Source organism: Bacillus rossius, chromosome 7 (assembly GCF_032445375.1).
Source record: "Bacillus rossius redtenbacheri isolate Brsri chromosome 7, Brsri_v3, whole genome shotgun sequence".
Classification (NCBI taxonomy): Eukaryota; Metazoa; Arthropoda; class Insecta; order Phasmatodea; family Bacillidae; genus Bacillus; species Bacillus rossius.
This window is the reverse complement of record NC_086335.1, coordinates 70549450-70563427: the sequence shown is the minus strand read 5'-3', so window position 1 is coordinate 70563427 and position 13978 is coordinate 70549450. Positions and strand designations below refer to the sequence as shown.

The 13978-nt window shown below is 42.0% G+C and overlaps 1 protein-coding gene across 1 annotated transcript; it reads right to left on the bottom strand.

Moving 5' to 3' along the window:
- Nucleotides 1-4044: 4044 nt before the first annotated feature.
- On the bottom strand, nucleotides 4045-8397 carry LOC134534341 (cuticle protein 16.5-like). The gene is made up of 3 exons (XM_063372749.1): nucleotides 8347-8397; nucleotides 4572-5580; nucleotides 4045-4183 (listed from the first exon to the last, which is right to left on the bottom strand). Exons 1-2 carry the CDS (start codon nucleotides 8356-8358, stop codon nucleotides 4594-4596), a joined length of 999 nt encoding a protein of 332 aa, XP_063228819.1. The 5' UTR covers nucleotides 8359-8397; the 3' UTR covers nucleotides 4045-4183; nucleotides 4572-4593.
- Between the last annotated feature and the right edge of the window lie 5581 nt (nucleotides 8398-13978).

Here is a 13978-nt window from a genome sequence, read left to right as displayed (position 1 = left end):
CTATTTGAGGCGACTCACAAGTCAGCAGCCAATGGAAAGGTGTTATTTTACCGAGTATACTGAGGACTGTGTAGTCTATCCTGCGGGTAATAAAAAACGCGAATTTTTCCAGTCCCTAATATAGGGTTAAGGTGTTGAATATGCTACAGCTGTACCCTGGACCACATTCCTAGTTCACGATAGGACACTGCCAGTCCCCTATTTCAAGGCAAAGGATTTTTGGTGTTCTATCCGTTGCCGTTCTGTTGCCCAAATTACGCTCATGCGCAGATTTCACATTTTCATTGAGTTCGTCTAGGAGGCAGAACCGCATCTGGCGCCACTGACTTGGAAAATATATAGACATTATTGTGATCATCGGGGAACGTACCAAGCGTGTTGGTGTGCCAAGTGAAGATGTATAATAGCGAAACTATCCTGGAATGCATTTTGCTCACTTTAATGGTCATGGCGACAAAAATAATCACAACTTTTTAACTACCTGAGAAAATTTAAAAATTACAAGATTTATTTCACGTGGTAGTGCTGCTATCTGTAGAACTTTTAGAGTGGAAAACGTGTAGACTGTTGCAGAAAGTCTGCTAGAATGCGTAACATCAGCAGGGTCATGAAAATTTCGCGAATAGATCCCGAGAGTAGCTGGATGTTAAAACACTGTAGCATCGTCTGTGTTTCGTGATTGGGTGAGTTACTTTGAGGTGCGTGTCGATTGTCACAAACAACCAATCACACTAATTCAGTGTGGAAGCAAACTCGTCCTTAGTTGGCTCGTGCAAACAAGGCAACGACTTCTCTCGCAGACAGACGGCCGCCAATCACAAGGAATAAACAGCTGGTGTGGGTATACCTTGTTGCAGTCTAGTAGGCGTTCAGATTTTTTTCGCGAAAATTTCCTGCCCCTAAATATCAGATTCCAGCCTCGTGCAGGGCACAGTTAATTTAGAACGGTTGCCCGACCAGGGGGTTTGGGATTGGACAGGTTCAGGGGCACGGCCCTTGAGCGAGGATACAGTTGTGTCGCTGCTCGGAGCTGCCACGTGAACCCGGCCTGTGACTGGTCGGCGCCTGGAGGGTCCCTGGTGGTGGGGGGGGGTGGGGAGAATTCTCCCTCGAGCCGCCCGCCTGCTATCCGACAAATTAATGCGCGCCTGCGCGCCTGAGCCGGTCCTTTGTGAAAAGTGCGGCTTATCTCTCTGCCCGCCCCTCGCGGTGATGGGGGGGGGGGGGGGGGGTTCCAGGCCGCGGTGATGAGATTCAGGTGGGTCCGGGGTTTCGAATTAGCATTTCGCGGAAGGCGCGTCGTCGGGGCTTCTCCGGCCGGGCGTGTGTGTGGACGGGGCGCGAGCAGCAGGGGCGTAACTGCACCCGCGGGGCCGGCGGTGATCTGCCATCCCGGGCGCATGACGACCTACCCCCCCTCCCCCCTTACTGGGCCTGGTTCTGCGTGATTCCTTACATGCACGCACACCCGAAACATAACACTGGGCACGTGTTAGCGTCACTTGACGATTCATTTCGGTACATGCGGATTTATTTCTTTTCCGTTTGTATCGTTTAAGAATCTTTCGGTTATTTCACATTAATATTTTCAAGCAGATAACATTTCTACACATTTTCAGTCCTTTCCTTTGATTTATTTTGTTACAAATCAAGCATTTCATCATTGAAATTTGATTCTATTAAAGTACACTTAATTCGTTGAAAATGGTCTATTCTCGTGATTTTCATGTAATTTTTTTATCATTTTATTTATTCAATTACATTTGGATAGAAATCGTTTTATTTCTATTGTATCGAGTGATTTTGTTTGCTGTATTAGGTTTCCGACTCATTTCCGTGTATGTGAATTTAATTCATGTACGTGCAAGGGCTTGTCAGCAATAACGTGAGTGAAGCTGGGAAAGAACAAGAGAAGACGGCATAAAAGGATGGGGGGGGGATATGTACGTAGCGTGGCATGCTATATGCTAGTTGCAACTGCAGGGAAGAGGTAGACATGAATTATTCTCGTAATGCTGCTTGTGTTTGTCTAATCCTCAGTTTCCGTAACGGCTGACGATTGACGCGGCCATATTTATTTCATTTTATTTAACGAATTTACAATTTATTTACTTGTGTGGAAAACGGTTATTGATTTGTGCAATTGAGTTTATGAATATCATTTATTTTTAAGTGGATATTTTGATCGAAAATGAAAATTATTTATCTTTATCTGTATCTAAAATGTAAGAAGTTGCACTTCTGTCGTGCGTGGACTCCACAATCACAAAAAATTTTAATATCTATATATTGCGTTATAATTAACGTTTTGTAGTTCGTGAAATGTTACGATAAATTGTGGGGTTTTGGAAATATTCAAACAAATTTGACTTCGTCAGTACAAAATTAGTCAGTGATATTGTAAAAAAAATTTAGGTTAACTTTTCATTTTTGGCTAAACCATTTTGTTTTTAAATCACAACAGCCAACAAAATGTGGATTGGTTTGATTACTATCCAAAGATTTTGTAAAATTGAAGGAATACGTGTTTTTGCAATATTTATAGTTTAACACTGACAATACGCATATATTAAGCAGCTTTTCGCATTAATATACAAAGCAATGCACTACCTGTGCGCTGCTTTATTCGAGCAAACCATTAAATATGTTATACTGCTGTACCACATTTTCACTGTATGTACTTGAGGGAACCGGGTAACTGTTATTAATATCACACTACAGTTCTTTGCAAAGATGTTTCTTGTGAACAATAAATTAAAAGAAAGAAATATGAAAAAGCTAATAGTAAATCTTAGTGTGAAGTTAACAAAAAGTCTGATATTGTCATGGTAACATAGCAATATATTCATACTAAAAAATATATATATTTGTGTTTAAATGTAATTTATAGGGTAAATCAAAATTTAAAATTAAAGTAGGTTTTAAACCAAAATAAATTAAAAATTTTAATGTTGAACTTTGCAAACGAGACTGCCGAGAGACTGCTGTCTACAAGTTGTGTAGGAACGAGAAACAAAATCATACTTGTAAGTATTTTACTGCCAATACATAACTATTTTACTGCCAATAAAACATATGTTTGGAATTAAAAATAACAAGGAATGATATGATGGCTTTGTGATTTATTGAAGACTTTATTTTTGACTACGTAAGTAAAATATATCATAAATCAATCTTACTCGTTGCGAGACCATTCAAAGAACGCACTATGTTGATTGCTTGAAGAATTTTCGTTACAGGGAAAACTGTAAACCACTGTAAAGATCACAAACTATTATAAAGACGATTTAAGAGTACCTATATATATAGTAGTTTATATCCAAATTCGCAACAACTCTTTTCAGTAGCTAAAAATAATATTAATAATATGTAAAATGGTTTAAATACGAGTCATTTGTAGCGTTTCCAGCAGCATAAAAACTAATATATTTTTCGTAAGTAAATACGTTTTTGTGTTTACTGCTTTTGCAATAATTTCTTTTAAAATTTCTGGACGTTAAAACATAAATATTGTCTTTCCTAAATACATGCAAGACATATTTTTGCAAGAAACTTGTTTTGTATCACCATCAGCCAACTTAACTCTGTCGAATTCTTCCTCGATGAGACATTTAGTGTTAACTATTGGTAGAGACCTGTAAAATTCGCGATTTCAAATCCCTAAAGGATAGACTCCATGATCCTCTACGCACTCGTGCAAATTACATCTGCTGATTGGTTACCGACTCGTAACACCTGTTGACTGGAATGATCGTGATTCGCTAATTCTTCTGTTAAAGATTTTTCATTGGCCCAGAGTCCTTCAGCTAAACTGTGGCCCAATCACTGAAGCATAATAATGTCAAAAGTATTTGGACTCTATCCTATCGCGAAATGAATCCGCGAATTTTACAGGTCTCTAACTATTGGTGATCCATGCAAAAATATCGCTAAAACCACAAATGTTGGTTACTTTTGAAATTTTAAACTCATATTTAGATATAAGCTATACTGCTACAAATCTAGTAACACTAAATGTTCGCAGAGAAAAAAAAGTACCTCAAAAAGTTTTAAAATTTTTTATTGATTCTTTTATATTACAAAGCTTTAATAATTTAAAATGTTTGTACGGATTTTAAATGATGACGGTTGGATAGAAGGTCCTCTGTCTTCCTGCTTTTCTGGAGAACGATGATGTGAGATCCTAGAAAATAGAACTCATTAAGTTATTCATGTTATAATATTGTTAAGATATACATATTTTCATTATGTTACAGGTGTGTATTAGTCCTACATATGTATACTATAATAAAATACAATTTTTCCCCCAATATGAGTAGAAAAGTAAAATTATTACTACCAATAAAAATTGTAAATTTTGTTTTAATTGTATACTCTAAATTTTAAACGGATTTTAGTCTGTTTTAAATAAATATATGAAAATTGAACTCTAGTTTATAGCTATGCACATTAAAATACTGTAGAATAGTGAAAGAAGCTATGTACTTAATTCGCTGTTAAATTTCTCAAATGAAAGTAACCTCGAAGATGAGTCTGCACATTGCTGTAGGAGGTGTGAGAGCGAGACTCACCTGCCATGGGGCTGACACGGTCTCAGTGGTACTTGGCGAGCACAGGCGAGGAGTACGACAGCCCAGAGGAGTACGACAGGCCGGAGGAGTACGACAGCCCGGAGGAGTACGACAGTCCCTTGGCGGCGTACGACGAGTAGGCGGGGGCTGCGATGGTGCGAGCGGCGTAGCCAAGTGCGGGGGCGGCGTAGCTGGAGATAACTGGCGCGGCAGCGGCGTAGCTAGTGTAGGCGGGGGCGGCAATGGTGCGAGAGGCGTAGCTGATTGCAGGAGCGGCGGCGTAGCTGGCGTAGGCGGGGGCTGCGGCGATGGTGCGAGCGGCGTAGCTCAGTGCCGGAGCGGCGGCGTAGCTGGAGATAGCTGGTGCGGCAGCGGCGTAGCTAACAGCTGGAGCGGCAGCTATGGCCGAGGTGGCGTAGCTCAGAGCTGGAGCAGCGGCGATGGCAGGAGCGGCGTAGCTAGTGTAAGCGGGGGCGGCTATGGTGCGAGCGGCGTAGCCAAGGGCGGGGGCGGCGTAGCTGGAGATAGCTGGCGCGGCAGCGGCGTAGCTAGTGTAGGCGGGGGCGGCGATGGTGCGAGCGGCGTAGCTAAGGGCGGGGGCGGCGTAGCTGGAGATAGCTGGTGCGGCAGCGGCGTAGCTGACAGCTGGAGCCGCAGCTATGGCCGGGGTGGCGTAGCTCAGAGCTGGAGCGGCGTAGCTAGAGTAGGCGGGGGCGGCGATGGTACGAGCGGCGTAGCCAAGTGCAGGGGCGGCGGCGTAGCTGGAGATAACCGGCGCGGCAGCAGCGTAGCTAGTGTAGGCGGGGGCGGCGGCGTAGCTGACCGCTGGAGCGGCGTAGCTCAGTGCCGGAGCGGCGGCGTAGCCGAGACCGTAGCTTGTGCCGTAGCCCGCGCCGTAGCCCGCGCCGTAGCCCGCGCCGTAGCCCAGACCAAGCAGTCCTCGCTTCTGGGTTTTCTTGTCGGCATCCTTCTCAGCTGCCACAAGGGCTACGGCCAGGAACACTACAGCCTGCACACAGACATGCAACTGGGTTACTTATGGTCTCTTAGTGAACAATATCTGCAGTAGTACCTTTCAGAGACTGGTCCTTTATTTACTAAGTAGCAGATGGTTGGTTTACCTTACTGAACTGAAAAAAAATATGACTATAACTTAAGACTAGTGTAGTTAATCTTTTTGCAATCCTTTGTACTGTCTGCGCCAAACGTCTTGGTGGCTGACAATGCGGGGTGGGGGGTGTGGATTCCGAAGGGGGAGGCAATCCTCGCGCAAATTAGTGCCGATGCAAAAACATCTTTCACACTAAATCACTTTTGACAGTCGCTGGTGGGGACGCCAGCATGCTAGTCTTCTCTGGTTGCGCAACTGTATAGTGATTCACAGTACGGAGAAAAACTGATAAATAATCATTAACAGTGCTCTATAACATAGTTTAAGCTAGAACAAAATGCTTATTTTCAAAAAATAACTTAAATAGCAGCGAGGTAGGCAGGTGTTAGCGAAAGGACTATACACAGGATTTTAAAAAATGTGAGCAAATCTTTCCGTATTCTCCAGACATGTGTAAACCTCTAAACTCGGCAACGAGTAAATTAAAGTGTCCTCATGTTGCAAATAAACATATAATACGTAGAGACCGGAAAAATTCGCGAGTTCATTTCGCGATAGGCTAAAATACAAATCGTTATACCTTAGTGCTGCCTCTGCTATTGGCTCACAATACACCTGGATGACTCTGAGCCAATGAGAAACACCCAACCAAAGCTTTATCGAATCACAGGCTGCTTCGCCGAAACGTCTCACAAGACAGCAGCCAATGAGTGGGTGGCATTTGACCGAGTGTACGTATAACTATGGAGTTCATCCTACAGGTCATTGGACCCGCGAATTTTTCCGGTCCCTTTCTATCAGAAAAACTTGCGGTTTGGATGACCTTCAGGATAGACTGCACATTCCCCTGTACACTTGGGCAAATAACGCAAGTTCATTGGCTGCCGACTTGTGAGTCGCCTCATCTGGTTTGTCTGTGATTCGATCCTTCTTTGGTTGAGAGTTTTTAATTCTTTGAGATTCGTCCAGATGTACAGTAAGCCAATAGCATAATCATCTAAAGAGTATATGTGTTTTCATTCAAGCCTATCGTCAAACGAATCTGCGAATTTTTCCGGTCTCTATCTATCTAAATTTCAATGAATAGAGATTGGAAATATTCGCGATTTCATTACGCGATAGACTAAAATACAAATCGTTATTCCTTAGTCCTGCCTCTGCTATTAGCTCACAACTCACAACGTCTCACAAGACAGCAGCCAATGAGTGGGTGGCATTTGACCGAGTGTACGTAGAACTATGGATTTCATCCTACATGTCATTGAACCCGCGAATTTTTCCTGTCCCTTTCTATCAGAAAAATTTGCGGTTTCGATGACCTTCAGGATAGATTGCACATTCCCCTGTACACTTGAGCAAATAACGCAAGTTCATTGGCTGCTGACTTGTGAGTCATCTCAGCTGGTTTGTCGGTGATACGATCCTTCTTTGGTTGAGAGTTTTTTAATTGTTTGATATTCGTCCAGATGAACAGTAAGCTAATAGCAGAATCATCCAAAGGGTATGTGTGTTTGAATTCTAACCTATCGTCGAATGAATCTGCGAATTTTTCCGGTCTCTAACTATCAGAATTTCATTGAAATAAGCGCGCATTACACAACGGGAATCTGCCAGGTTGAAAGCCCGATGCGCATGCGTGCAGAAACTGCTACAGCCACGAGCCGGAGTCGTCAATATGGCGGCCCCACGTGCAGTCGTGCATGTTTGAAGAATATCGAGGGGATGTACTAGGCGCATTGGTAGACACCTGAAAAAATCACGGTTTCTATGACCTTCAGGATAGCCTCCAATATTCACTACACACTCGGGCAAATGCCAACTGTTCATTGGCTGCTGACTTGTGAGTCGTCTCAATTGTGTGGCCTGTGATTCGACGCTTCTATGAGTGATGGGTCTCTAATTGGCCCCCAGTCCTCCAGATTAACAGTGAACCAATGACAGAAGCAGCACTAAGGTATAATTATTTGAATTTTAGCATAACACTAAATGAATCCGCGAATTTTTTAGGTCTCTACGCATTGGTGTGCTGAAGTAAACGTTACTGTATTGAAACTGTCCTGAAATAAATTTCGCCAACTTAAATAGTCACAACAAAAATACATAGCAAACTTAAGAAATGCCTACAGTTTAATAGCCAGTAAAATTATAATGGGACAAAGATGGCGTCGAAGATATTTAACATTTTTTGTTGGTTTTCTAAAGCATTACGAACATGGCGCTGTTTGAAATATATTAAATTTAGGCTTGTTGTCTGCGGGTTTATTTTTAAAATTTCGATTTCTTATTTTCAGGGACCGGAAAAATTCCCAGGTTCAATGGCCTGTAGGATGAACTCCATAGTTCTAAGTACAATCGGTCAAATGCCACCCACTCATTGGCTGCTGTCTAGCGAAGCAGCCTGTGATTCGATAAAGCTTTGGTTGGGTGTTTCTCATTGGTCCAGAGTCATTCGGGTGAGTTGTGAGCCAATAGAAGCGGAAGCACTAAGGTATAACGATTTGTATTTTAGCCTATCGCGAAATGAACTCGCGAATTTTTCCGGTCTCTACACATTTTGCATGTATGAACTGTTCCCGTGCCAGGCGCTGCACGACTGCGAGGGCGCATGCCCGGGAGACGGTGTCGGACGCCAGTTGTCCAGTCGTGCGTCACGGGACTACTCACCAGGACCTTCATGACGGGAGAGCTGCGGTCTGGACGGCGGGCGAGTCCTCGTGTGTCCAGGACCGCGGCGCCGGGGTCCTTATAGCGAGGCCCGGGACCACCCTCCACCCCCCTAACACCCGGGGGACCGGACCCGCTAGCCCCGCCCCCACCCGGCCCGCTGATTGGCGCCACGAGCCGCTCTCCCTGCAGCCTGCTCCCGTAACTGGGTCGCCATACGTCCCCGCGGCTCATCAGTAGGGACCGGGAAAATTCGCGGGTTCAATGCCCTGTAGGGATGAACTCCATAGTTCTACTTACACTCGGTCAAATGTCACCCACTCATTGGCTGCTGTCTTGTGAGACAAAAATTTTACATAAAATAGATCAACTTCTGGCTTGTACTAGAACTCTATCTTTGCTCAACAATGAGATGTTTACAAGCTAGCAGAATCTGTTTATGTATTTTATGAAAAAAAATTTATATTTAAATTTTTTTATTAATATTATTTTTATTTATTAAATATTTTTTCTGTATTTATATTATAACAAACAAACGTGAGATAGTTTTCTCCATGTGCTCCCGATTATTCTTGTCAAATTTATGATGGTTTTCTCCATGTGCTCCCGATTATTTTTGTCAATATTATGATGGTTTTCTCCGTGTGCTCCTGATTATTCCTGTGGTTTCTTCAAGTGATTCTGTCTATTCTGAAAAACCGCTCTCTGCCTGATGGATTTTTTACCTAATGAGTCATGTCATGTTATTTGGAGTTACATTTAATTCGAGAATTTCTGTTACTAAATCAGCACTTGCAATTTTTTTTACCAGGTGGAAAAAGAAAAATAAACAACCATTACTCAGTAAAATAATATGCCATAAGACATCTGTGGAGCACTAACATGCAAGACGAACTTCCTTCTCCTTGACCTCTAGCGAATCCATCCCTCTTTTGCGATCGTTAGTGAGCATCCCGCATCCTTCATAAAAGAACTAAATAAGTTATGACTCAACACATCACGTGGCGATATCTCATTCTAATAATCGAGACCACATGTAACAAGTTCTTTTGTATGAGGTAACTTAATTCTTGCTGATGAATACTAAAAAAAATATATTTGAGTAATGTATCTAATTTAATTCACTCAGTTTGCATCTGGCATTAGTCTCAGTACCTAATATGAAACCTGATTCAGTGTCTGTTGCTGTATCGAAAGGACACAGGTGTAAGTTTTGCAGCAAAGAATTTATCTTGAGAAAGAATGGAAGACAACACGAAAAGAATGACTGTGTTAAAAATCCACTACGTATTATGATAAGTTGTGTTCGATGTAGCAAGTCGTTTACGCGGAGAGAGAGCTTAAAAAGACATGGCAGAACTTGTAACGCCAAGCCTGCGTACAAGCTAGAGGACAACGATGGATCTACTAGACTAAGGAAGAGTGGTCTGCATTACGTCAATAATATTCCTTGTCTTGGGAGAGATTATGTTCGCGGCTCTTCCGATCTCGACAAAGAACTTAAATTGAAGGACGTTGATAATTTATGGAAGAATGAAGCCAATTGAAGAATCCTTAACGTGAAAAATGAGAATACATACAGCCGAATTCAAGTAGATCTTTCCTACTTTGTAAAAATGATGGACTCCTAAAGAGGAAGCACGAAGACGATGAAGACACTTCGACATCATGAACATTGAATTCTTACGGTAATCTGGGTGAAGATGATGCCTTCTACGGTGATTGTTACAGTGACTCTGAGGCTGTTGACAAAGGCATAGGCTGCGCTGAAGCACCTAAAGCTGCCAAGATCGAAGAATGTGGCGGTGTCCTGTAACCGAAACGATGGAAACGTTGTGATATATTAAATAAATCTGATCAAGCATGTGATGATCACTGTCTCGATAATGAAAGTTACCCTGAGGTCGGTGTTAAAACGGAAGACACCATAGATCATAATATTTATAATAAACAAGCAAATAAGATGGTAGTAGAAGAGATTGATTACACATCATGGAAAGATCCAAACATATTGGTTGACCGGCTAAGACTTCTGCATGGCTCGCTTTGTGCAGGAAACTATTCGTGCATCAAAGAAATATCCTTCATACTCAAAGAACTGAGGAAAGCTGGCTACATACAATAATGGCTTGTTTTACTTGCATTTGTATAAAGAAATAAAATTAATAATTTCAATTATAAAAATTTAATGTTTATATTTCTTGTAATCTGATTTCTAACTAAGACTTAGTTCTCGTAACTTGTGCCTTCAAATGTGCTTCCTTTTTTGATGGTGTTTCTAAAATGTGCTGCCGTTTTTGATGGTGCTTATAAATGTGCTTCCTTTTTTTAATGGTGCTTCCAATGTGCTTCCTTTTTTGATGGTGCTTCCAAATGTGCTTCCTTTTTTGATGGTGCTTCCAAAATGTGCTTCCTTTTTTGATGGTGCTTCCAAAATGTGCTTCCTTTTTTGATGGTGCTTCCAAAATGTGCTTCCTTTTATGATGGTGCTTACAAAATGTGCATCCTTTTTTGATGGTGCTTCCAAAATGTGCTTCCTTTTTTATGGTGCTGCCCTTTTGATGGGATTCTTGGTCCTCTTGTAAGCGTTAAAACATGATACGTTGGTTTAATTGAATATAATTAGCTGACGATGAGGAAGGACGTGAGGTTCGGAAATAACTGGGCTATACGTCTTACATTGATTATGAACCGGCCTCGTGGTCCGGAGACAATTGGTCTGTATGGATGGTTTTGAACATGAACGGTTTAGAGGTTATTCAGATTAACGAAAAACTAGACTTTCATGTTAGGCTTATCGGCAACATATTTAATTCATCGAAAACTGTCGTACATTGTCTTGTGTTTTATTTTTGAAGAGAGAATGATTTATAAACTCCATGAAAGGTAATGGAAAACAGAATATTAAATTTATTTAATATGTATTCACACTTGTCACTGTTCAAGTATCGAACCGAGGACAGGAATCCAGCGATTCAATCTGTAAATTAATGATTGATTTTTTTGATGAATTTTGGATTTTTCCCGAATTTCTAGCTAAATAATTACACGATTACAAGATGGCGCCCAAATTTCAAGATGGCGGGGAACCTCAGTAATAAATGATTACTGCACTCTAGCAGGTTAGAATAAAACTTACATGGTGTCAGCGCACTCTATCCGACGATAACAAGATGGTGTCCTCCAGCAGACGAAAACAAGATGGTGGCAATGACCACTAGCAGGCGGTAGCTCCTGGTAGCATGTACTGAACATAAAATGTCGGATCCATGATGGTCGTCAAGGTCAAAGTCAAAGATCAAGGTCAAATTTCAAGGTCAAGGTCAAATTTCAAGGTCAAGGTCAAAGTTCAAGCTCAATGACAAAGTTCAATGACAACAGTCGAGGTTAAAGGTATGGTGAACATAAAATTATACTAACATGACGCCAGCACACTCTAGCAGACGAAAACAAGATGAAGGTCTCCAGCGGACAAAGACAAGATGGCAGACATGACATCATACCAGCTGACGATATATACCTTGGTATTGGTGGTAGGTCAGTCTGTAGGTGGCTTCTGTGGAGGAAAGATCTGATGTTTTTTTTGCTCTTAGCGGTTTCGAACCAAGGACGGAAATCGATCTAATCAATCAGAATTCTAATAAGTTAATTTTTTAATGGATTTTAAATTTTTTTTCATTGAAATCGGATAATATATAAAAAACGTTAAAAATGGCGGGCGTAACAGAAATTGCAACATTAATAGGATCTAATATGGCGGTCGTAATGTAAAGTGCAAGGATGACATCGTACTCAACCAAGATGGCGGGACGTATCGAAACATGCAACATTTATATAATCCAAGATGGCGACCGTAACGATCAGTGCAACAGTGGTTTTTAAGAAATATTTTATTAAATTTTTATTGATCAATTAGATGAAATAATTTTTTTTTAAGATTTTTTTAATTTTTTTCCGATTTTCTAACATAAAAATTACGGATTTTCAAGATGACGACCGTAACCATAATTGCAAAAGTTACGTCTTAATACAAGATGTTGGTTCTGTCTCGAAAAGGTAGTGCTGTTATTACTTAAAATTAAAAACAAATACAAGTCCGAATATACATGTTATTTTTATATATATACCTTATTTAATTCTCAGTCTGATAAATGTCTCGATCACCGTGCGGTTAAAGGCGTATGTTTTCCAACCTAAAGATCAGAGCTGCGATGGTTCGAATCACAGCGCTTCCAATGTATTTTGCATACAAATATTAAATTTAATATGTCGATAAGGACCATAATAGCTATGGTAGGTAATGGAACATCGACCTTATGTGATGTGACAGAGCGACGCTGGCGCTCTCTAGGAACAAACAACAGAAACAAAGTTTACGGTATCCAAGATGGCGGCCTCTAGTGGAACAGAAAAAAATCAAGAGCGATGCTGGCGCTGTCTAGGAACAAACAACAGAAACAAAGTCGACGGTATCCAAGATGGCGGCCTCTAGTGGAACAGAAAAAAATCAAGAGCGAAGCTGGCGCTCTCTAGGAACAAACAGCAGAAACAAAGTCGATGGTATCTAAGATGGTGGCCTCCAGTGGAACAGAAAAAAAATATGGCGACATAGACGAAAATTTCATCATAATGAGTGGGGCGCTCGATTTAAAGATGGCAAATCCAATATTGCCGCCGGGGACAAGGTCAAGGTCAAAGGTCATGGTCATGGTCATCCAATATGGCCGCCGTGACATCAAAATCCAAGATGGCGGGCCGACAATCACAATCCACATCCTGAATCCTGGCGCAGGACCGCCTATTACATACTACTCACGTCCATTGCACGTCCACTGTGCTTACATTTTTGTCCGTAGATCCCACAGGCACGCTGCGTCGCACGTCCAACTACGTTCCTTAGTACATTGGTGTCAATCGAGCAGTGCACACGTGCGCTCGATTGCCGCAAAGTGAGACGGCAGCATCACGTGAATTTGAAGACATATTAGATGTTGAACCCTTCATTGCAGAAGTTAAAAATTATCCTGAGATATGAAACGTAGCCGTTGAAGAATACCATGACCGTAATAAAAAAAAGAAGTGCGTTGATCAACATGTGCCGTAAATTTAGCGAATCGTTTGACGAAAAGGATGGCAAGGAAAAAAAAAAACGAAATATGTAAGTATACAAATGACTGGACACTAAAACGGAAATAATTATGAAATTTTTGTGCATTGCCTCTCAGGTCTGAAAAAAACTTGTTGCAAATCTGCCTCTCAGGAGTCTTGAGTCGGTGAACGGATGCACCCGATGTTTCCTAGTTGTGTCCAATGAACAATAATTATATACTAGGTGCACAAAGAATACCCGTTTACGTTTGAACACGTCCAATCTCGTTAGTCAGCTTCGTTCAGGCTGTGCGGTATTCGTGCGTGCTGTGTGAATGTGTTTCTGCGGCAACGGTGCGGCGCAATGTCCGCACGTGTGCACCGCGCACATAGGGGTGAGGCGGGGTGTGTGTTGCGGGGTCGTGTGGGGGTGCAGGACCGCTGACCCGCGGGAGGGTGGAAGGGGGCAGGGGTGTAGTGCCGCTACTTTCACCCCGGAGCGGTGCAGAGTAGCAACGCGCGCCACGCGCCGCCGCTCGCGAGC